We start from the raw sequence: 21,579 nt of genomic DNA on the forward strand, positions 1-21,579 counted from the left end.
TACAAAAGCCCAGAACAGACAAACCCAACACTAAAGAGGCGGGTGAAGTGAGGGGTACTCTGCTGGTTGCATTCTACAACCTCACCGCTAGATGCCACTAAATCCTACACAGTGGACCTTTGAGTTTCAGTTTTGATCCTCGACGTGGAAATGTTTGGGGTATTTCTGGCTTATTTGTCAATACTCCCCCACTTCTTTTGGTCGTTTGCCGTGCGACTGTTTTGCTAACTCTGCAAAAAACAATACACTAAACATTTACACAATATAAATAGTTACACCAAAATATTTAAGAAGCAGCGTTAGCCTGCCAACAGTCCAAATTTATACGATGTAATGTCAGAACGTGTTTGAGAGGGGAAGCGACGGTTTGGCGCCCCCTGCTGTGTCACCATTCAGAGACACCTTATCAGGTGTCGACGCTGTCAGCCATTAAGGTCACCTCTTGAGCAAAAGTCTACTTTAACTTTTCTGGGACCATGCTCTGTTTCCAAAGGATTTATTGTTGCTGGGACTCCACCCTGGGAATAACTCAGTTCAGCAGGGTAAGTCCATACTGCTAAAGCTGACGTGACTGTGTTACTTTGCTGTTTATGTTTTGCTGTTCGATAACCGTATTGTATTGTTGTGCTTCCAGTCATCCTCTTTTCTTGTAGCTGCTAATTGCTGCTGTCATGTTGCTGCCATGTTTGTGTGATGCCTTTCCATTAGCTACCCTACCTGTGGCCTGAGGCCTGATTTTGTAGTTTGGAACATGCATTGCGGTGTTTTCATGCTGTTTGACTCATGATGGTGAATATGGATGTTTAGGTGCTGTTGTTGTTGATTTTGCTGTGTATTCCCGGCATGGTTGTTGACTCATTTAGGATTTAGGTGGATGCTAATTTCACCCGCTGAGCTGCTGTTTCAGGGTTTAAACTGTTTCTCCACTCAGCACCAACGTTGAACCAATTTTCCCAAACTGATGGTCACCTGATTGTAATAAGCTTGGAGTATCCTTGTGCTTAGATGGCAAATATCAACCCTGTATTAGCACTATAAAAAGACAGCCAGAATAGTCATTTCTCAATACAAGAAGTCATTTTTTTGGAGTGCCAAAATTCCACATAGATACAATGCATAGAAATGTTAAATAAAGCTCCAGTAGTTGTCCAATTTCCTGCCAGTCACTGTATTCTGATACAGCACAGACCAGGATGAAAGAAGCTTTGGTAATATTTGTGAATTCCAGAGAAATTGAAGCTGGTTGGAAGCTCTCATTGAAGCAGAGCCTTTTCAGCCAGCCAGATGGACCATCCAGCTCCAAACAAAATATGCAAATGATTTGCAGTCACTCTCTTTTTCCCAGTCAGATTGTCTTGATTTAAGGGAGGAGGAAGTAGTCAAGGCTGCTGGCATTTTGATATACAGTGAAAGAGCTGCATTCCCTTTAAAAAAAAAATCAAAAAGAAGAGTGGGATTTTGTGTGGTTCAATAAATCTGTGAGATCGCATTTTTCCTCTTAATTATGAAAGGAGGGTTTCCAGTGGTATGTGGGTCTGTTTGTCTTGATGTGAAGGCTTGGGGCTGCCAGGAAAGACAGACATGACTGCTGACAAGTTGATTTGTTTTCCCCCCTCTGCTTTTCTTGTTTAACACTTAGACATTTGTGTTTAAAGCACATTAAATCATCTGGGCATTGTTAATGCCAAAGAAATGTTATTACTTATTTTTTTCTGATGTCGTAATTTACTAAGATCCTTAAGTTCCAAGTTCAAACTGTATATAAGTAGGTACTGCCTGCCCTCTGGTGTAGACAAAAGGTATGTTTCAACTTCAGCATATAAAGAAGTTCAGGATCATAAAATCTTTTAAATTTAAGTTGTTCAGCCATGCCTGACGGTGTTTTTTAAACACGTCTAATTCATGCTTTGTTCAGTGTTATCTTCTACCCCTGGGTAGTTGTGTCTCCTTCTAAAGTGTTCAAAAGCCTTTGTTTCATATGCTTAATTAATTGGCCAGATTTACTAGCTTCCAATCTAATCATAAATATCTCAATTCAGATTTTTGCAAGTTGGCAGTTATTTAGCATTTTTGACAACCTTTCAACAGACGGAGAGGAAATAATTATGAAGGCTTGACCAAAGTAATTACATGACTGCTTGTCAGCCAGCTGACTCACTCAACCTCAGTCAGAGAGCAAACCGTATACTTGTCATTTAGTCTTCCAGTACAGCTCATCACTGTCTGACGTCTGCATTTTCATACTGCATTTTTCTCCCGTTTGATGTCTCTATTTTTAGTCTTTGGTCAGCCACTGTTGATATCAGCAGCTATAGTTTTGGATGGGGCCAATTATAAGATTGCAACTACATCTTGTGTCCACTAGATGGTCGTGTTGTTTCACTAAAGTGCTCTGATGGCAGACAATGTTAATCAGTTTGTTCCCGCTATAAGAAACACAAGAAACTCTGAGTTACGATCAAACCACAATATAAGTCTTTTATCTGCTTGGATAAATTCCTGCTGTCTTGAATAAAAAGTAGAAAAGTTATTGTAGTATGGCTCATCTTTTGAGTCCTGTGAGGTGGTCTATCTTTTAATGACTCAAACCAAACTCAAAAAGACAGCACAGGACTCTGCTTTTAGAGCTTTGAATTCACTATTTAATTTTGTACATCTGGTCACAAAAGAAAAAATTCAAAACCTGCCAACATCACTTTCTCTCTTGTATACACACATACAACATACACACACACACACACACACACACACAATATCACCATGTTCGCTTGTGCTATTTTTCTATCTTTGATTCATCTCTGCTTTTATAACTTAAAATAATTTAAATAAAAAAAACATTGATTCTTATGGGCACTTGAGAGAGATGAAACTTGCTGGCTGACACATCAGTGGTTTATTTTTTTTCTTTTTGTTTGTTTGTTTTTTGTTTTTGTTACTGAAGTTAAGGGGAGGTGTGTTGTTCAGAGTTTAGAGTTGTTCTCCCAGAGGAAGGAGTCATTCTGCAGCACTTTGGCCAGTTTTTCATTGAATGGCATGTAGAAATCCCGCAGGATCTCTTTAGTGATGGGCAGCATGGGACCCAGGTTTTTGTCCGCCGGCCTCCTGGTGTTTGACGCTGGACTTCTTGTGATCTGTGACTCTAGTTCTTTTGTCAGCGGCCCTGTAAAACACACACAAACATGGCTTTCACATCTTTTGTTTCCGGGCCACTTCAGGTACAAAATACTGTACTGAAATGTCACTATGTTTCAGCTGTGACTCTTTTGGAGGTAAACACTCACAGAGCTGATGTTGGCAGCTCTGTGAGGAGCTAAATCTGAGCTTTGGAGCAATTAGCCTGGAGAATGAGCCAGTAAGACAGAAGTAAATAAGTAAATAAAGGATATGTAAAGACTACAGGACTAAACTGTGTTTGACTGCTCATAAACACTGACCTGTTGCTGCTTTATATTATATGGAAAGTCAAGGAAGTTCAGAGCTGTGCAAAAAATTTTAACTTGAGTTCTTCAACATCAACTGTATTTTCTAATTCAATATATGCTCTTTGTTGAAGTAGTATCAGGAAACCCTCATTATTTGCCTTAAGTACTTTTAATTCTACATGCAGATCTTTGTGGCTGAAACAACCTGAAGACTGCAAGACAAAGTATTCAGGCATCGCTGGAATTCATGGTGGTGTTGCATTGCAGCAACGCCACAAAAATATGAAAAGAACAACAGGACAAGGTTTTGTTTTCCAGTTGCAACTAAAAACACAATACAAAGTGACTGAGCGTTGCAAGGCAAAGCTGGACACCAAGCCTGTTTTTTCAAATGGGAGTCAGCGATGGTTGATGTTCCCACTCTCGTCTGATAACGCAGGCGATTTTATTTTTCAGTTCACTGTGTGAAACTGTTTGGGTCCAGATATTAGTTCTTAACCAGAAAACAGAGCTTATCACACGCTTGTATGAATTTTAATCATGTTGTCATGCCATTTTAATATGACAATTACTCATACTGACTTTGTTTAATTGCCGCTCAGCCGTTTCAGATTGGTGCATCCCTACTGCTAATAATCACAGTCTGTGACATGCATTTGAGGTTACACCAACCTAATAGTCTTTACTAATCTGTTTGTATTGATCAGAGTCCCCAGAGGGAATGATTACAGATGAGGTCATATGCTGGGATGTGTTGCTTACTCACCCAGGTTGAGGAAATCAAACACTTTGTGCATTGTGTATTTCCTGTTAGAGGCATGGTCTTCCAGCCTCAGGACCAGAATCTGTTCCCTGCTGAAGACGGTCAACCAGTCCATTAAGTACACAATGTACACGCCAACTTGCAGTCTGACCTGCAGACACAAAACAGGAGAATCAATGCGAGATAACTCAGCCCTATGCAAGAAACGTCCTCCTCAGCAGAGGGACATGGTAGCGTCTGCATGGGTAAACTGCTTTAAGGTAATGAACACGGGGAGGGAGGGACAGAACGGGGGAGGGAATGCTCAGCTTCCTTTCATCTTCCCTATTCAGCTGGGTAGTGCCAGGCATCGTGTGGACGTGTGAAGCTGGTATCATGTGCCTTGAGTAGTTTGACGGATCTGAGATAAATGGAGTTTCCTCTAGAATCAGAAACCTGCATCTCCACCTGCCAGCGGACCAGACTTTCTTTATAATCACACATGATGTTGTCGATGTTTCAACCCAATATTGTGAACCACCAATGTGTTGCTTTTCTTTAAATCACTGTCGAAAGGAATTTGAATATGTCAGCTTTAGGTCAGGGAAATTGTGGATGGGTATTTTCTCTATTTTTTGACATTTTGTAGACTAAACAATTACAAAATTCATTTAAAAACGGTCCCACCATCCCAAGAACAAAAAACAGTGACAAAAAATAGTCACTGATCTTTTGTGAGATTTTGTCAGAGCATTTCAGGGTAGCCTAATTGTGCTGAAATGAATTTTTAGATTCCCACCTGACCAGTTCATTGCAGAACAGTAGGCGTAAACAAAACACCCCTTCACTGGGAAAGAAATTATCTCTATGTCCTTTTGCCTCCTTAGCAAAACTGAAAGGCCGTTCACAATAAATGATTACAAGCCAAACCAGCAACTCTCCCTTTGTTAAATCAATTTGGAAGAACAGTGAAGGCCAGTCCGATTGTCAAGCTGGTGTTTACTTGTCTTTTGTCCCTATACTAAAGTCTCAGCACTTCAGCTGAGCCACAGCCATGAGGGACCGCTGTAAGGACAGCTGTAATACTTTCACATGGTCTAATGACTCTGAGGAGATATTAGTGGATGGACGATTAGGCCAGCGGCAGAGAGTGAGCGTGCTCCCATAGGGCCATAAAGCTTGTCAGTGGCAGTTGGAAAGGAGGACGTCTGAATATAAGGCCGCCTGGAGAGGGAGCCAAAAGAGGACGGGCCAGACTCCTCCTCCCCCCTGTCAGCCAGTCTGCCCCAGGGCACTGTGGGAAAAGCTGGACTGGGGCCCAACACTGGGGCCCTGCACTGACTGACACTAAGTCTTTGGTCTGTTTTGTGAGTAAGAAGGAACTGGGTTTTCTAACACAAAGAGCGGCTCTAGATGTTATGATGCTGTGCTTGGTGGTTCAACAGTGTTGCCAGTCCCTTTCATAAAGTCTCTCCTGCAAGCTTTAACATGTGCTAATGAAGTGTGGATTTCACTCCATCTGTCTTTCTCACTCCTTTCGGTTTCTTTCTTCCCACCAGCTAATACGCTGGTTGCTTAAGTCCGATGTTCTGCAGGGCTGCGCGACAAAGGCGGGGGGAGTGTATACTCACTGGCATGGCGTTGTTGACAGTAGTGTTGTACACACAGGAGCGCATTGTGTACTCCGTAAGGCACCCCTCGAATAACTGCAGCGACTCTGACACCTTCTCGTGGAAATCCTCTGCGGACTTATTGGCAATACCAAAGTAAAGGTAGTCAGAGTAGAGCCTGCAACACAACAGAAATTTCACTTCTGTAAAGGAAGACAGACCTTGTTTTTCAGGTGTTTACAGACACTCAACTTCTTTGCCCGCATTTTGTCTTGTATCAAAACGCTATGTTTTCTGCAGCAACACAAGTACTGATCATTGCAGTTTATAGTAAACAAGGTGCAACAGAAATGCTGCCAGATCACTGAATACTTCCAGCTGTACAAAGTGAAGACAAAAACTGGGAGAAAAGTTTGTCTCTGTTTTGTATGAACACTTGCTCATACATTCCTCAGATGTTTGAATTCCTAAAAGGCTTGCTGTGACTATTTTAAACTATTAACTAAAAACTGAAATAATGAAATCCCATTCTATGAGGCAAGATAGAGAGAGAGTCTCTTAATTTCTTAGTGGAGGAGCTAATTAACAAGTAAAATTGCTTGGACAAGTGGAGGAGGTGCGTGGATTTGTATAAAGGAGAAGAACAAAATAAAATTTCAGATCTGGGGCAATTTTCTCACATGGATGATTCGATTATAAGCACACTCGCATCCCGTATACAAACCACACCAACTTCTTCAGAAGGACAGTAAAACTTATTGTTATGTGCTTTGAGCTTTTGAATGTTAACTAAAAAGAACTGTAGCCAGGCAGGCATCCTTACAGAGCCAAACAAAATAGAAGCAACTTGGAAGAAGAAAACTGCAAAGTGTGGATAAGGCTGAACTGATCACCTAGGGAAGCAAAAGTAATAACGAAAAGAGAACTTACCGAGTTTAATAAACATAAATGAATTGTCAGCTATGTCTGGGTAAATATTGCAGCAGAGACTGGGATTTATGTATAAACTGAGAAACAGGCAGACAGTGAAGGGCACCAGTGTGTGACAGTAATATGAATACAGGACTGGAAATTCTCTGTGGGATCAGCTTCCATAGAATTGAGTGAACAATATTTGAAAAGAGGATGTTAAAACAGCTGATGACATTTTTTTTTTAACTGATGAACTGGGCAGAAGAAGGTGTTCTGTTTAAACAAAAAGGCTCGCAGGCTTTCAGAAATGAGTTCTCCACACTTCCTGTTGAAGGTGTCAAAATGAAACTATTTTTTGACCTAGTAAAAGCCAGCACATCTTCAGAAGTAACATACCTTTTGTTTCCTGTAAACAACAAAAGTATCTGTCTGTATCTGTGTTGATGCTGGCATTTTTGTGCAGATATGGAGTGGGAGGCAGTGAAGCAGAGATTACTCCCACCTTTCAACCGGGTCCCTGAGCATGACAATGAAGCGGGCATCAGGCTGCAGGGCGTGAACGAAGTCCTGGATAAGGAAGGGGGGCTCTCCCTCTGTGGTGTTGTCGTAGAAATACACCCAGGCGTTGTTATCCCACATGGTGGACGCGCTGGCTTCTCCTGCCAAACACACCCACAGTGGTTCAGCTAAAAACACGCGCTCAGACCATAACATGCAATCATGCAATCATGCAGAGACAAAACAAAACACACAACACATTTTTATGTTGTATATTTTATAGAGCTTTTGTCACTCTTTGCCATTGCATGTGGTGTCGAGTAATTAGTTAGTCTATTAAGCATTTAATTGGTAACGACTTTAATAATCAAGCAAAATAGCCAAATATTTTTATAGGGTTATTTATTATTTAATTCTTTTTTCCCAGATCCAATATTCACACAGAGTTTTGTGTTATTATTTTATCTGATTTTCAACTTTAAAAAAATAAATAAATAAATAATAATCAACATAAACATACATTTCCCAATCTGTATCTTCAGTGAAACATGATAGGCCTTAAATACATGCAGATTTGTCTCAACTTCTTCATATAATTGTCTCTAAATCAAGGCTGGAGCTAACAGACGGCAGTGTGCACCCAACACACAAGCAACAGGTCAATAAAATGAAAAATTCTAAAGCAAGTGCACAAACAAACAAAAAAATAGAGAAGCAGGAGTAATTACATCTCCAGCTGTGAGCAAAATTGCAGAATGACTGCAATCCACACAGTGATAGTACCGGCGCTCATAACGAGTCAGAGGACGTTGTTTCTCAAACAATTTGAGAGTAGAAGTTTTATCAGGCCTTGCTGAGAAATGATATCCAGGATTCATTAGGCTGTCTGTGCCTTCATTATCTTATCTGTGAAGTGAAGCTGTGATGTATTTGGAAAGGAACACAACATGGGCCTTATCTACCTTCCTTCCTTCAACAGAGGGACTGTAGCCAGGACCTATTTTATGTGATGACAACGGCGAGAGTGAAACAGGATCACTGCTAATGATGTTATGCCTAAAATGATACACTCCGTGATCAAGTCTATTTAAGGGTCTTGGTGTCCATTAAAAGGGCTCATTTTGTTCCATGGTAAGAGGCTGTAACAGGGCAAACAAATGGCGGAGCCTGACCGGCATGCCTCTAGTGTTGGCCAGGGGTTGAAGAGAGTCAGAAACCCAAGATCCTGGCCACAGGCCTGCACCTTGCTGGGCTCTCCCAGGGCATGGTCTGAATACTGAGCGGGGCTTTGGCACACTCGCTCCCTTTTACAAGGATTATTTATTTAAAGAGGGAAACAAAACAGGGCGGCATGCTAAGCTGTGCTCAATGCAGCAACTCAGTCCAGTGTGAAAAGGCTATTGTTGAAAACTTTCTTTGCAGCTGAGCAGTCCCTTTGAGACCATGTTTGGACGACAGGAAAAGACAAAAACGGATGGAAGCAGAGGTCCTGAGAGCAGGATATGCAGACATAGGACGGAGGTTTGGAAGTCCTCTCCACCCCACGGATATCATTGCTGTCCCGATTCTAAAAGAACAGTAGTTCCTTTCTGCGGAACGTCAGTGAAGTGGCTAAGCGTAGCAGAAGGAAGTCCAGTATTATTAAGCTGTTACAGAGTCTCTTTAGGGCTGAGTCACCAGCCCTCGTAAAAAAAAAAAAAAAAAAAATCACTGTCACTGGCTGGCGTGAGAGTGGCTGCTTTCAGAGCAGCTCGGTTGTTTCAGCCTGGCTACCTGCTGCGTTGATAGCAGCTTTGTAATATTGGACGTGAGATTACAAGTGAAGTTCCAGGCAAGTGTCAGGTCACCGTGAGACAAACGCTATTGGCTGTAGCCTGATGAGGGCGCAGAGTGCTCGCACACTGGTACATGACCGGAGTAACTAATATGATACAGCAGAGGGGAGGGAGGACTAAAGCTGTCCTCTAACATGATATGACATTGACAAAACAGGAAGACAGAGATTACGCTAAATAGAAAATATCTGTGAAACTAAGACTGCGCGGAAATGTGATTAGCAAGATGATAATCGTCATTTGTACCTTGTTCCCTCGAACATGATTCAGATGTTTTGTAATAGGCATGTGATGATGAGCAACTTCCTGTCAGTGTGCACCACTCAGCTTCACAGTGTGCTTTGGTTTGTTTGCCTAGTGCAAAACGCTGAACGTAAGCAAAAGGAACCTTAACCAGTCACTTCAAGAGTGCACACAGGAAAACAACAAGCCACATGACTTTCAACCACAAGAAGCCACTACAAATTTAAAAACTTATGAGCACAATTTAAACACAGGGATTTAAACTGTTGCCTTGACTACAGCTGAGGTGTAAAGTACCACATTTTATAACCTGATTACAAAAGTCTGTAAAGACGCCAGAAATAGAGACATGAACACTTTTTTGGTCACCAGTTACAGCAATTACTGTAACTCATTATCATCAACGAGGGAAATAAGGGCAAACATTTGTCACTAACAAGCATGGAACAAGTGACATACATACTATTATTACAAATGATTTTACCACCCATGTGAAGTGACTCACTATGCTCACCTATGATGATGTTAGGATGGCTGGGGGTTCCACTGGCATTTGCTGTGAGGTTTCCCTGGATCTGGTAAGCAGCCTGATCGAACAGGTCCAGGTAGTCTTCCACTGGGTATCGATCATGAAAGCCCTCGCTCAGACGGATGATACCTGGTGGAGGAAGAAGACAGGGATGGTGGGTACAGTTACATCTCCAGTGCATTTTTACTTTTGTTGGCAAGTTTTCACATTTTGTATTTTGTTGAGAGGAGAGACACGCTAATATGTTTCTCCTGATGAGGCTACAACTACGGAGAATTAGATGTGGTTCGGATGGGAATCTGTTGCACAGAATTGGGTGTGTATCCGTCATTTTTATTCTTGCCTGCTCATTCCTCTCCATGTGTTTCTGTCATCACACTAAAAGAGGTCATTAGGGCTTCTGTGTTGTCCTGACTTTAAGGTGAACTCATAAAGTCCAAGTTCAGATCCAATCCACATTCAGCGGGGATTACCGTCCTATCTCAGTTTCCAGTGTTTCCACTAAAGAGGCAATGTCAACTTAATGCTTTAAAGGCAGGACTAGCAAATGTGTTTTCCATCTGAGCTGCTGCGGTTTGTGGAATAATTACAATTTACTGGGCAATTGTGGGGATTCAGTGTAGGATTTTGGAGTGTCCATGCAGCATAAGGATAATGAGGTAGCTCGGGCGTCTGTTTCTTTTGTGATGCTTTGATGGTGCCGCAGTAAAACACCTTTCTCTTAGCAGGACAAACATGATTAGAAAACTCTGGCAAACTCTCTCGTCACCCAGCCTGCATCGTTATTTTAATCCACAACGGTTACACTTTGTATGATGTGTGATGATGCTAGTGTGTGTCGCTGCAGGGCTTTTTGCTTTTTTTGTTTTCTTCATTCCTTTGCTTTTTGGTATGAATGAAGCGTCGCACAATTCACAAACGCTCTGTCTCTCTTGATGGGCTACTGTATACGGCAGACACATCTGATTAAGATGCAAACTGCTCCTCTAAGAAAGTTATGTGGCGCGGATCGCATCAAATCACCTTTTCACTGAGACGGATGAGTGGAGCCTTGAGGGGAATGAAATAAATAAATAGAAAACAAGACCATTTGAATTCAGAGTGTTCTCAGAGGATATCTTAAGAGAAAAGTGCTGATTACCAGAGCATAGCTCCAAATGCAACACTAGAAGGGATGGAGAGAGACTGAAAAAAAGTGGCAGCAAAGATGAAAGGACGGCGAGTGAGGGGGGACATTCGCTGAGAGGGACCTACATCCTTGGGCTACAGCAGCATTTGCTGCTACGCAACATCACAGGCTGCAAAAAACACAAGCATGAGGCAGTCAAATTAAGGCAAAAAAGTCATCCACAACCAGCAGCTTTATGAGGTTCGAGTAATTATCAACTCAAACCGAACACAACACATTAAAATAAGTGTTGCATGCAGAATGATCAATCCACCAGTTTGGTTTTGTGAGTCTTAGAGGGATTAGGGGCATAGTCAGCAACTGGATGAACTTCAAAAGGATCGCTTTGGCTGCGACAGTTAAGCCTCCTTTGATATTTGTGGCGAGAATTTGGATGAAATTTTCAGAAACTGCGGCCAATGCCGTCGCTAACTCACTCAACAAGCATCATGCCAAAACCCTTGGTGAAATTATTAAAATCATTAAGTAATTTTTAGACCGATAGCTCCAGGCAAAACAAAACGCATCAGTCATTGCTGAGAAGAAGAACAGCACTCATCCGCACTGAGGAAACATTATTAAAAATATGACACCTCATGCTGCGATGATGAGATAGTACGGCTTCTGCTCTTAAAGGAGAATTATGAGATTATCCACACACTGTACGTAAGCGTCTTTCAACGCAGTATAAAGTCATTATCTAATCTGCTTTTGATTTCATAATCACAGCTGATTCTGAACAGATCGGTGTCCTACAGTTTAACTGCTGCTCTTCATATTTATTTCTCTACCACTGTTTTCTTCTCAAATGCAGACACACGTTAGTGACACACACTGACTCACACTCCTGATGCCTGCCTCTTGAGCTGCTGAAGATTCTCCATTATTCATGAGTCTTAATGGCTGTTTCAGTTATAAAGAAAACAAAAAGCATGTAGGTATACTGAGAGTGATGATTTGCCTTCTTTTGGGAGCACAAGCACAAGACAAATTTAGAATAGTCGCTTCCTTAAAACTGTTGCTGCTTTAGCCCGGACATTAATTATCATATATGAATTTGATTTTGAAAGATCAAAGAGGAGAACAGACGCGAGATGCTTTTTTTAGTGTCATTAAGAAAAACCCACCAAATCAAGAGTTTGATTTGTTTAAAACAGAGGGTTTGCAGTTCACCCAAATACAGTTTCACTTCCAGATCCTGCATTGGCTTTTAATCTCATCTGTGGTGGTGTGGTGGCTCTTTTAATGTCACAGGTGCACGTGGTGAAGAGAAAGAGACACGATGGCATCCACACATTTAGATTACAGAGCCGTCATATGACCAGATGTCTACTGTGAGGCAGCTCTTACCTCCCACTGCACAGTTTGGGGATTTTATCTCTTTGTTTGAGGAAACTAAATATTACCACCTGTTCAAACTGCCAACAGAGTAAGCCACAAATATGGCTGTAGATTGTGTGTATCTTAAAAGTGAACTGAAACAAGCCAGCAACTGTGTAATAGCCCTCATAAAATGAAATTATTTGATATCTAATTAAATAAATGTATGATTGCCGTGTTACTCTTTTACATGAGTGTAAAACCCACAGTGTCCAAAGAGGACGCAGCCAGAAAGCTGTAAAATGAAGCAAGAACTAGGAGCTGAAAGAAGCAGAGTACAGTGTGGGGAGACATTTCACAAGGAATGAGTACAACATTAATGTTTGCTAAACAAGTACAGGAAACCGTGGACCCACACGTGTGGGTTCAAAGCGTGAGGAGGCTTCAGACACTCTGTTCTTCACATGCTTTTTTTCTTTTCACATGGTTTCTACCACAGAGAAAAATCTATGCCACAGAGACGATGAAGTAGACTCGGTCTTCATCCTTCCGCATACAGTCCTAGCTGAGTGGCTAATGAGCACAGTCACCGTGTGAGCTCAAACACTGGTAAGAGGCTGATGATGGCAGGAAAAGCTTACAGGAGAGGGAGAAAGAGCGAAAGAAAATGGTGAATGTGGAAGGCAATAAAGAACTTAAATACACCATTAGAGGTGTAAATTTGGGGGCTAACAACTTTCAGGTAGAAAATAAACACTTTAAGTTTATTCTCATGCATGGCACAAGATGGCTCTTGAATATTCATTTCTCAGTTAATTGCATTGGGAGATTGAACTGCATGCATCAGAGATTGGTATTTCATGTCGCAGCCAGGGCTCACATCCAGCTAGGTTTCACATTTCTGGTGTATGTGATGTAGAGATAGTTTCAGTTTGACATGTAGTAATTTGAAGGACTTTCCCCTCAATTAGCACCTGAAATGTTTTAGAAATTATGAAATTTAGTTGCCAAAATTCACTCATCTTATGACAATAAAAAGAAAATATAGGAAATAAACTTAATTATGAAACAGACAGGTATGCCTTTAGGGCTGAGACCCATTCAGATGCCTGTCACTGAGTGCTTTTCTGAAGCCCCCCTGAGGTATGGCTCTGCCAAAATGATATACTGTGGAAAGTCACATTTCACACTTTAAATGCTCGCGGGCTGTTTTTATTGTGTACCAGCCTGGAGGCTTCCACCACGGCAAATTATAGTTTTCTTTTCTTACCAAACCTCTTGCGGGTCCACCAGTGTGGCTCTTTGAAAGTGGTGAACTTGATGTCAGGGTGCAGCCTCAGTCTGTCGTACAGGTCCGTCGTGCCACACTTTGGTTGACCAATGATATAGAAATAAGGAAGGCACCGCACGCGGTAGATTTTCCCGTTGCGGTGAAACAAATGTTTTCTGAAAGTGTTCCTCAAGTGCTGAAACACTATGCGAAAGCGCCTTGAGTAGCGTGCATACAAGTTTGTCCTGTATGGGTCCGAAGTGATATTCCCAGTGTATTCCTCATACCAGCAGGGGTTCTTGACACCAGACAGGAATTTGCGGGGGACAACAGAAAACATCTGTAAAGACAAGTGAAACAAGTTGCATTAAGCCACTGAGTCATCGTACTTCCAAAAATAAACGAAAACATTGCAAACAAAGCTTTCCGTAAAGCCGTGAATTTATCATCGCTCGAGCTGCACAGTGAAAGATCAATACGTTTGACTCATTTCACAGATCCATTAAAACAAGAGGCTTGTTTTAACAATGAAAAAACTTTTTTTTTGTGCGGGTGTGTTTTGGCAGGTGTAGGAAAACACCATCTGTGTGGGACCGCATGTTCTCAACAAACATACAGAGCGCAGTAAATTGACTTTAGATGAACACTGACACACTGCGCATATACATGCACATACAGTGCATCCAGAAAGTATTTGGAAATGGGCTTTTTTTCTGCTGCTGGGTTGGCTGTAAACTGCAGATACTTTTTATTTGACATTGTTTTACAACCATATTAGATGAGGAATGCGGGAAGCCTATCCATTTTTATCCACAATCCTTCAGTTTTAAGACACAGAAAGTGATGTGAAGTTTTCTTGTAAACTAATATATATAACAAATATTTGGTATCAGAATCCTTTTCATTCAGTAGCTGCCTGGAGGCTAAATCCCAACAGACCTCAGCAGACAGACACCCTTGATACCTTTTCTGCTTTGCCAGGCTGGCATTGCAGCCATCTTCAATTATTCCTTGTCTCTGACTTTTCCTGTGAAGAGCACTCCATTATTTGGGTATAAATATCTAAAATTTGTCCTGATCACTGTCCTGATGCAGGGTTATAAGTACTTTACTTTTCATCCAGTATGAATATGCATTCCCAATGCTTAAACCTTACAGTTATATCGACATCAAAAAGCAAAAAAAAATATTAGTCCTATTTGATGATCAAACACAAGAAAAGGTCCACGTATACGACTTGTTCACTGCCTGTGAGACACAGCTACTATAAGGACAATTAATGCCGGATCCATCCACAGACACGGTATTGATTGTACCGCGGCCACATTCTCCTATTCATTAACTGGTTCAATAAGAAATTAGTTATGTTGCAAATAGCCCCAGCACAAGCCATTATCATTAGGATTAACAATTAATTGAACCAGGCTTTGAGGTGAGACGGACACTGCGAGAAAGCCGCAAGGCCAATGTGTTGGAAGACTGTGGGATGACTTTGAGCTTTAAATCCGTTCTGGGGAAAAAAATGGTAGAGACATGCAATTATCTGGTGTGACATGAAGTCTTTCATGCAAGGTTTTCTGTGCAGTTTTATCTTTTAATAAATTAAATTAGAAACTGCAGCCAGTGGGGAATTGCAACAGTGTAGCCTTATTGAACCCTGTGTAGACCACAGGTAGACATGAATACTGATTTGATTCACCTTTTCACTTAGTATTTAATTATGCTTCAAGACACATCTGGTGGTTGTCGATTAAAAGTGAGATCAATATCATGTTGGCGAATGCTTGTTTTATGATTAAATAGAGAGATAACATTTACACTACAAAACACTGGGCTATCCATTACGGAAACTGACTAATTGTTGAATATATTAAATGAGAGAGAGATAGGTTTTTGCCAGACTCACATGTGGTTCACTGTTAACCAATGCCTTGAACTCTGGGAGCTGTCGACTGCTGCGAAACTCCACCTTAGATGCGATAGACTTGACCACCAATTTGATATGTGCATAGTCCTTGACTGAGGAGAGATTGAAGGTAAAAGGTCCTGGGCTGACCAGACTGTTGAAGTGGTAGGGCGAAGGGGTGAGGAGGAGGCCCTTCTTGTCTCCTGTCAGAATGTATGAAGCCATGATGAGGAACATGACGGCCAGGCCGAACAGGAAGCTGTAGATCCGGATCTTGCGGAAGCAGCCCAGAGTGCTCCAGCGCCTCGGTAGCTCCCGTTTCACCTCCAGGACTGCGAACACGTTCAGTGGCGTGTCGTCCACCTGCAGGAGCAGAGGTCTCTTGCGGTAGTCGTCCGCTGCAGAGCCCAGCAGGCTGTACTTGTAGTCCATCTGCGTCATGGTGTCAATTGCCTGTAAGTCCCAGGTGTCACAGCTCAGACACAGGGAGGCGTTATGGAGCAGGAACCAGTCAGACAGGAGGTTTTGGGATTGGGGAATGGCCCACAGTTGATATCCATGATGAGTTGTGGAGAACAGCCCACGTCATCCCCTGACATCTGCCTAGTAAGAGGAAAAAAAACAGATGACAAGCTGTAAACACTGACTCAATGTATTCAGGCCTCTGCCGATGCAGCAACTTTCAAAACCCCAGAAATATTTGAAATAACCCTTTGATGTCACCGACACTTTTCTGGGTTTCTGGGGCTTCCTGTGCCACATTTACATCCTGTTCAAGTGCTGATTTGGATTTGTGTACGTGCGTCATTTGGGACCCAGGTTGCCATCAAGGCCAGACAGTGATTGAAATTCTTTCCATTTTAGTTTCAGCGTACATTTTATACTGCAGAGAACGTCATCTCATCCTTTAGTCTCTCCCAATGCTCCTTTGCAAAAGTTGTCAAACGATTAAACCTGCTCTTGCAACAATATTGCCTCTGAATAATAGGCTGAACAAAAAAAATAAATAAATTGATAGCAGATAAACAGTGAAAACAAATCGATTTGCATGGCTTACATAAAATCACACTCAGGGTTAACCTAATTTCACTTCCTCTTACACTTCCTGTTATAATCAGAGAGCACAGCAACACCCTCACAGTCCGTCCTCCCATCCTCCCTGTGCGTCGTAGTCACAATATGGAGGGAATGATAAGGACGAGGGATGCATTCAGCCTAGACGCCATGAGAATGCGTGTCAGACTCTCCTGGGGAGAGACATGAATATAAGAGATACCCAGCCTGGACCAGAGAAAGGATTATATTATCAGAAAATGGTATTCCTCACTGTGAAGTCACATGGATCAACAGTCGCCCACAGATAAAAGGAGGGCCAATGTCTAAAGGGTGAAAGAATTGGGGATCTTTAATGATAATGCTCCTGCAGCAGCAATGTCTAGTTTTATCCTTGAGACTTTCTTTGTGTCTGGAGCTGAGCCAACATGATGGCAGTGAATACAATACAGCATGATGACAAAAAGCCAACCCAGCCCAGGGTCTAGGACACTTTTCAAAGGATGCGTGGGATGTTCGGGAATATGACTGAAGCCTCTGGTAACGTTTCACACCTTCACACTAGAAACCGTATGGATACAGCCGTGAGGCTGACGTATGGTATAGCTGCCACCTGCTCACATCCATCATGAGATAAGGGGCACTATGGAAGTGAGTCATCACTGCTTCTCACTGCTTCCCCTGATATTGTCTGCCCCCCACCACCGCCTATCACCTACACCCTTCATTTGTGGAGCTTGCAGCAGATCTGATAAGAGGACAGCTGGAGAGCGCCTGCCTACCTGTTCAAGCAATGTCATTTACCCCCAGCTGGGCCCTCAGCATCACGCCGCAGCAACAGTCTCTCCAGGAGACAGGTGGAGAAATAACGAGCCCTGCTCTGAAAAGACGGATTTCTGACCCTCAAGAAGTTCTCAGACTGCAACTTCAGCCTGTGAAAAACAGTGTGTTGAAAAATAAAGAATTCACTGTAAGAACCTGAAACCAGTCAGATATTAATGTTTTTTCCTTTTTTCTTTTTTTGCTTTTAGTCAGAATATGAACCTATCTGTTGGTGCAGGATTATTTTTATCAGTTCTGGAAAAAAAAAAAGAATGGTGAATAATGGATTTTTAATTACCAAAGCTGTTTGAGTTAAAGTTTGCCCACACATTGCAGATGGTGTATCAGTGCTTGTGTTGCAAAATAGTTCTACAGAAGAAGTAGTGTTCATACACTTCTTGTTGTTTATATAGTCTGTAAAAATTAAAAATACTTTCCAAAATGATGAAAGCCTCAAAGAAAAAAAGAATGAACAGAAATGTAATTACCACAGGTCAGATTTCTTGTCCATCACACAGCGGGGCACTGTGTAATCGAAGCACTTACAGTAAGATGGCGTCTGCAGGATTGTACTTGTAACAAGCCCACTGCTTGTTGTTAATGAACATACGTATTTATCTATATTCGTCATGCCATATGGCTTATTGACTGCCTATATCCTTCACTGAGGCAGCAGTCAAGGATTTGCTCGTACTCAAGGTCATGCAAAATAGAGGTAAGTAAGACAAGGGAGCGAAGGTCAAAGATAGTGGAGAGGGAGGTAAAAAGAGAGTGGAGCGATGAAGAGAAAAGGGAAAAATGAACCGTGTCACTGACCTGAGAATGTCACTCTCAAAGGAGAGTCAGCTAACTGTAGCGGTGTGCGACTGGCAGCTTGACAGATCTGCTCTATTCATAAAGCAAATACATCGCCGCCGTCCATCAAACATGATGAAACGGTTTAACTCAAACAGAAATGTGGCTGGAGTGGACAAAAAGGACGCGAGGTTGCATCAGCCACCTTTTTTGGCTCAAAAGCCTTTAATTAATAGTCAAAAGTGAGGATTTGAACATTTTCTGTACTTGAAATGGAGGCTTACTGCATTTATTTTTCCACCCGTAACATGGTTTGGTACCTGCAGGAGAAATCAGTGCCTGTTCTGAACCTATTAAAGTTGTAGTTTTATTGGTAGGTGATAAATTGTTTATTGATCCTTTATAGATCAGTAATAAGCATAAGACAAACCTTTGGATTACCTGGTTGTGGAAAAACCCCTTTATAGCTATTGTATTGCTATTAGAGTCTGACCAATACTGGATTTTTGAGGTCAGTGTGATTTTAATTATGCTGATTTGATAATCTCGGACATTTTACAATGTAAAAAATAGACTTGTCAGTGCTCTCTGCTGTACTCTGTTTGGCCAGTAAGCTGTTCATTGAGCTAATGTTGGCTTCAGTAATGACTCACTATCGTTTATACTTTAAGACTGGCTTACTTATCAGATGGCGAGTAAGTCATTTAGGATCATTGGTTTTTTGTCTAATAAGCCATCGACATTTATTAAAGATCCAGCTGAAAGATGAACAAAAAAAAAAGCATTATTCTAGAATCATGTTACTGATCGAGAAAGCAGTAACAAATGATTTACAAACAATTATTACAAACATCATTAGGTACAGATTCTAAACCCTTTAAGTATGCCAAAAAGTTCCATGTGTAAGTGTCATCTGACTGAAAGGATCAAACCCATTAACCACACAGATAACTCTAATTCATAATGATTGTAATTAACTTCAAAGACACTGACATCAATGGTAATGGCCTGCATGCTGTGCTGATGGTTCCTTCCCCGTGTGGTGCAAATGGAAATGCCTCGGCCTTAATAACTCATCAGAGGGAGACCTCTCCATACTGTCTACCCTGTCATTCAGAGGCAGATCAGTGAAACAGACAATCAGGTTGATTTGTTTAAAGTCGGACGTCTACTCCGCTCTGGCTGTCCATCGCCGCTCTGGAAAAAACACAGCCAGCCTCAAACACTGGGAGCTAACTGCTGTTCTCTTTTGTACCTTTTCTTCTTCGCTAAAAAATTTCTTTCTTTATTTTTATTGCCGTCAATACAAAATAATTATTTCGTACAAAGCAGCAGTGCAGATGGACAGATTTTTTTTTTTTTTTTTACTTTCATACTTTATAAAAGCACTAATTGAAATGCATCGTTGTTGTTGTTAACCATGATTAAACCATCTGTTGTAGCAAATCAACGTTTGCGTTCTTTGGAATTGAACTATGATGACAAAATGTGACACAAAGACTCAGGATTATTGTTCTTTTTTCTATACTGTTGATGGATTGTGGACAGTATGTGCTGTCAGACAATAGGAATGACAGAAAAACACTGCACAGCCCTATAATCTCTCATTCCTCAAACCACAGTGATGAGCTATCATTATACCTGACCGGAGAAGCAGACTGTGCAGTGCAGAGCAAACTGTCCTACTTACTCAGCTCTGTGGTATTTGAAATGGTGGAAATTAATTACATGGCCTTCTCATGGGCCCCTGAAATGCCCTTTTTGTTTTGATTCAAAGCAAACTGCCAGCTCCCTGTCAGACTACAGAGAACTCACTGCTCCCTGTCACAGAAAATTGTATCTTAGCTATCCTCACAGACCTGTGATGTTGTTTTTGACTTCGACTGCTGGAGAAGATTAAAAGTCCTCTTCTTTTTCTATTGGTCAAAAATGGTGCAGGGAAAACTCTTACAGACACAAGTTGTCTGTCCTTGGAGGACCAGAAGAGGGAGGTGTACTTACCTGTAAGTGTATATTTTATTGTTCAGTGCTGTTTACATAGCGTGACAGTTTAAACTTCGCTTATCTGCAGGAGCAACAGGCAGATTAGAGTTTGTGTTACAACCCAGGATGCAGTGAAAGTGAGCTCAAGCAAGCCTGATAAAATGATTAAATCCTCAAAGCACTGGATGCCCATGGATGATGGAGGAGGAAATCAAGATGTCATTGGCTAAAGAGAGTAAACATACTCATACTGTATCCTCTGCATTCACAGAGATTCATGAGGACAGTATCAGGAGCTGAGGAGGTTATGTAATGCTGGCTGACAAACAAGAGAACATAATGTAAGCAAGTGATTATCTCTGATTCACTGTGCAGGTGTGTAAAGTAACACATGCACCTTAACTCCCCCTCATCACATCAAAACAAACATGGAATTTTCCTATGGACTCTGCATTATCTGTAACAGTAGTTAAAAAAAAGTGAGAGAAAAAAAAAAGAAGCAAAACAGATTATCACTAGTGGAATGTGCAAAGCATAAACAATAATCTGCTGCTAGCTCGCCTTCACAACCACAGAGCCGGAGAAAAGAGACAGGCAAACCCGCTGCTATTTGTACGCCCGTGAAGGTGTGGGGGAATATAAAACACGGCCACAAAATACAAGATGACGGTGAGAACTGAAAGCCCTGCAAGAAGACACCTGGGAGACCTTGAGAATAGAACGGTACATTCTGTCCATAGAGTCCTTGTGTGCGGCAGCCCAGGAGTACTCTCGACCTACTCTCACAGACTGATTTCAGCCATCCGCTGTCAAACCAAAGGAGAACAGTTTGTTATTCAGGAACAAGCCCAGCCACAAAGCGTGATCAGGCCACTTCACCCTTTAGCAGTACTTACAGATCCTCCAAAGCAAATAAGCTAAACACTGAAGAATAGAGTAAGCAGTTAGTGACTTCAGGCTGTAAGCAGAATGTCAGCGCTGCCAGAAGACTCAGGCAGTTTCCCGTTACGGCTTTTTCTACACAAACGGCTGATGAGCTGACAGCAAAAAATAATAGCTGAAGGGCTGTAAACATGCATTTGTATGTTCTCCTCTAAGAAACCCTGTGCCCATCCTCACTACCATGAACTCTTGACATTTCCATGAGACGGGAAGTGGATTTTGGTTCAAGTCCACCAAAAACACAGGAAGTACTGTTGGGGCAAGAGCGTAACAGAGGCAGTCGGAAAGAAGAACAGAAGATGTTTCAGCGCTGTGTCAGCCAGAGAAAAATGTTTTTCCACCAGGCCACTCACAATAACTGAAGTTCGCCATGAGGCCACTGCAAGGGTGGTGCAGTCATGAGTGTCACCTTCTGCTTGGTTGGAGGGATGGTGATAAATGACACCGGCGGTGCTCCCTCCAGTATCGAGGCTATTTTAAATTGTCCGAGCACTCTCCATAAACTGTTACATCAAAATTACCATATTAT

At 41.8% G+C, this 21,579-nt stretch overlaps 1 protein-coding gene across 1 annotated transcript in view; it reads right to left on the reverse strand.

The window, feature by feature from the left end:
* Positions 1 to 2,631: 2,631 nt before the first annotated feature.
* Positions 2,632 to 21,579, reverse strand: part of LOC124052468 (carbohydrate sulfotransferase 15-like) — a 32,057-nt gene continuing 13,109 nt past the window's right edge. Inside the window, exons 2-8 of the mRNA XM_046376747.1 lie at positions 15,456 to 16,058; positions 13,550 to 13,889; positions 9,777 to 9,920; positions 7,189 to 7,345; positions 5,796 to 5,952; positions 4,189 to 4,336; positions 2,632 to 3,160 (exon numbers count right to left, since the gene is read on the reverse strand). Coding sequence (XP_046232703.1) covers positions 2,961 to 3,160; positions 4,189 to 4,336; positions 5,796 to 5,952; positions 7,189 to 7,345; positions 9,777 to 9,920; positions 13,550 to 13,889; positions 15,456 to 15,896 — 1,587 coding nt within the window. The 5' untranslated portion in view covers positions 15,897 to 16,058 and the 3' untranslated portion in view covers positions 2,632 to 2,960. The remainder of the gene's footprint in view (positions 3,161 to 4,188; positions 4,337 to 5,795; positions 5,953 to 7,188; positions 7,346 to 9,776; positions 9,921 to 13,549; positions 13,890 to 15,455; positions 16,059 to 21,579) is intronic.

The sequence above is a fragment of the Scatophagus argus genome, chromosome 21, assembly GCF_020382885.2.
Source record: "Scatophagus argus isolate fScaArg1 chromosome 21, fScaArg1.pri, whole genome shotgun sequence".
NCBI classification, from domain to species: domain Eukaryota; kingdom Metazoa; phylum Chordata; class Actinopteri; family Scatophagidae; genus Scatophagus; species Scatophagus argus.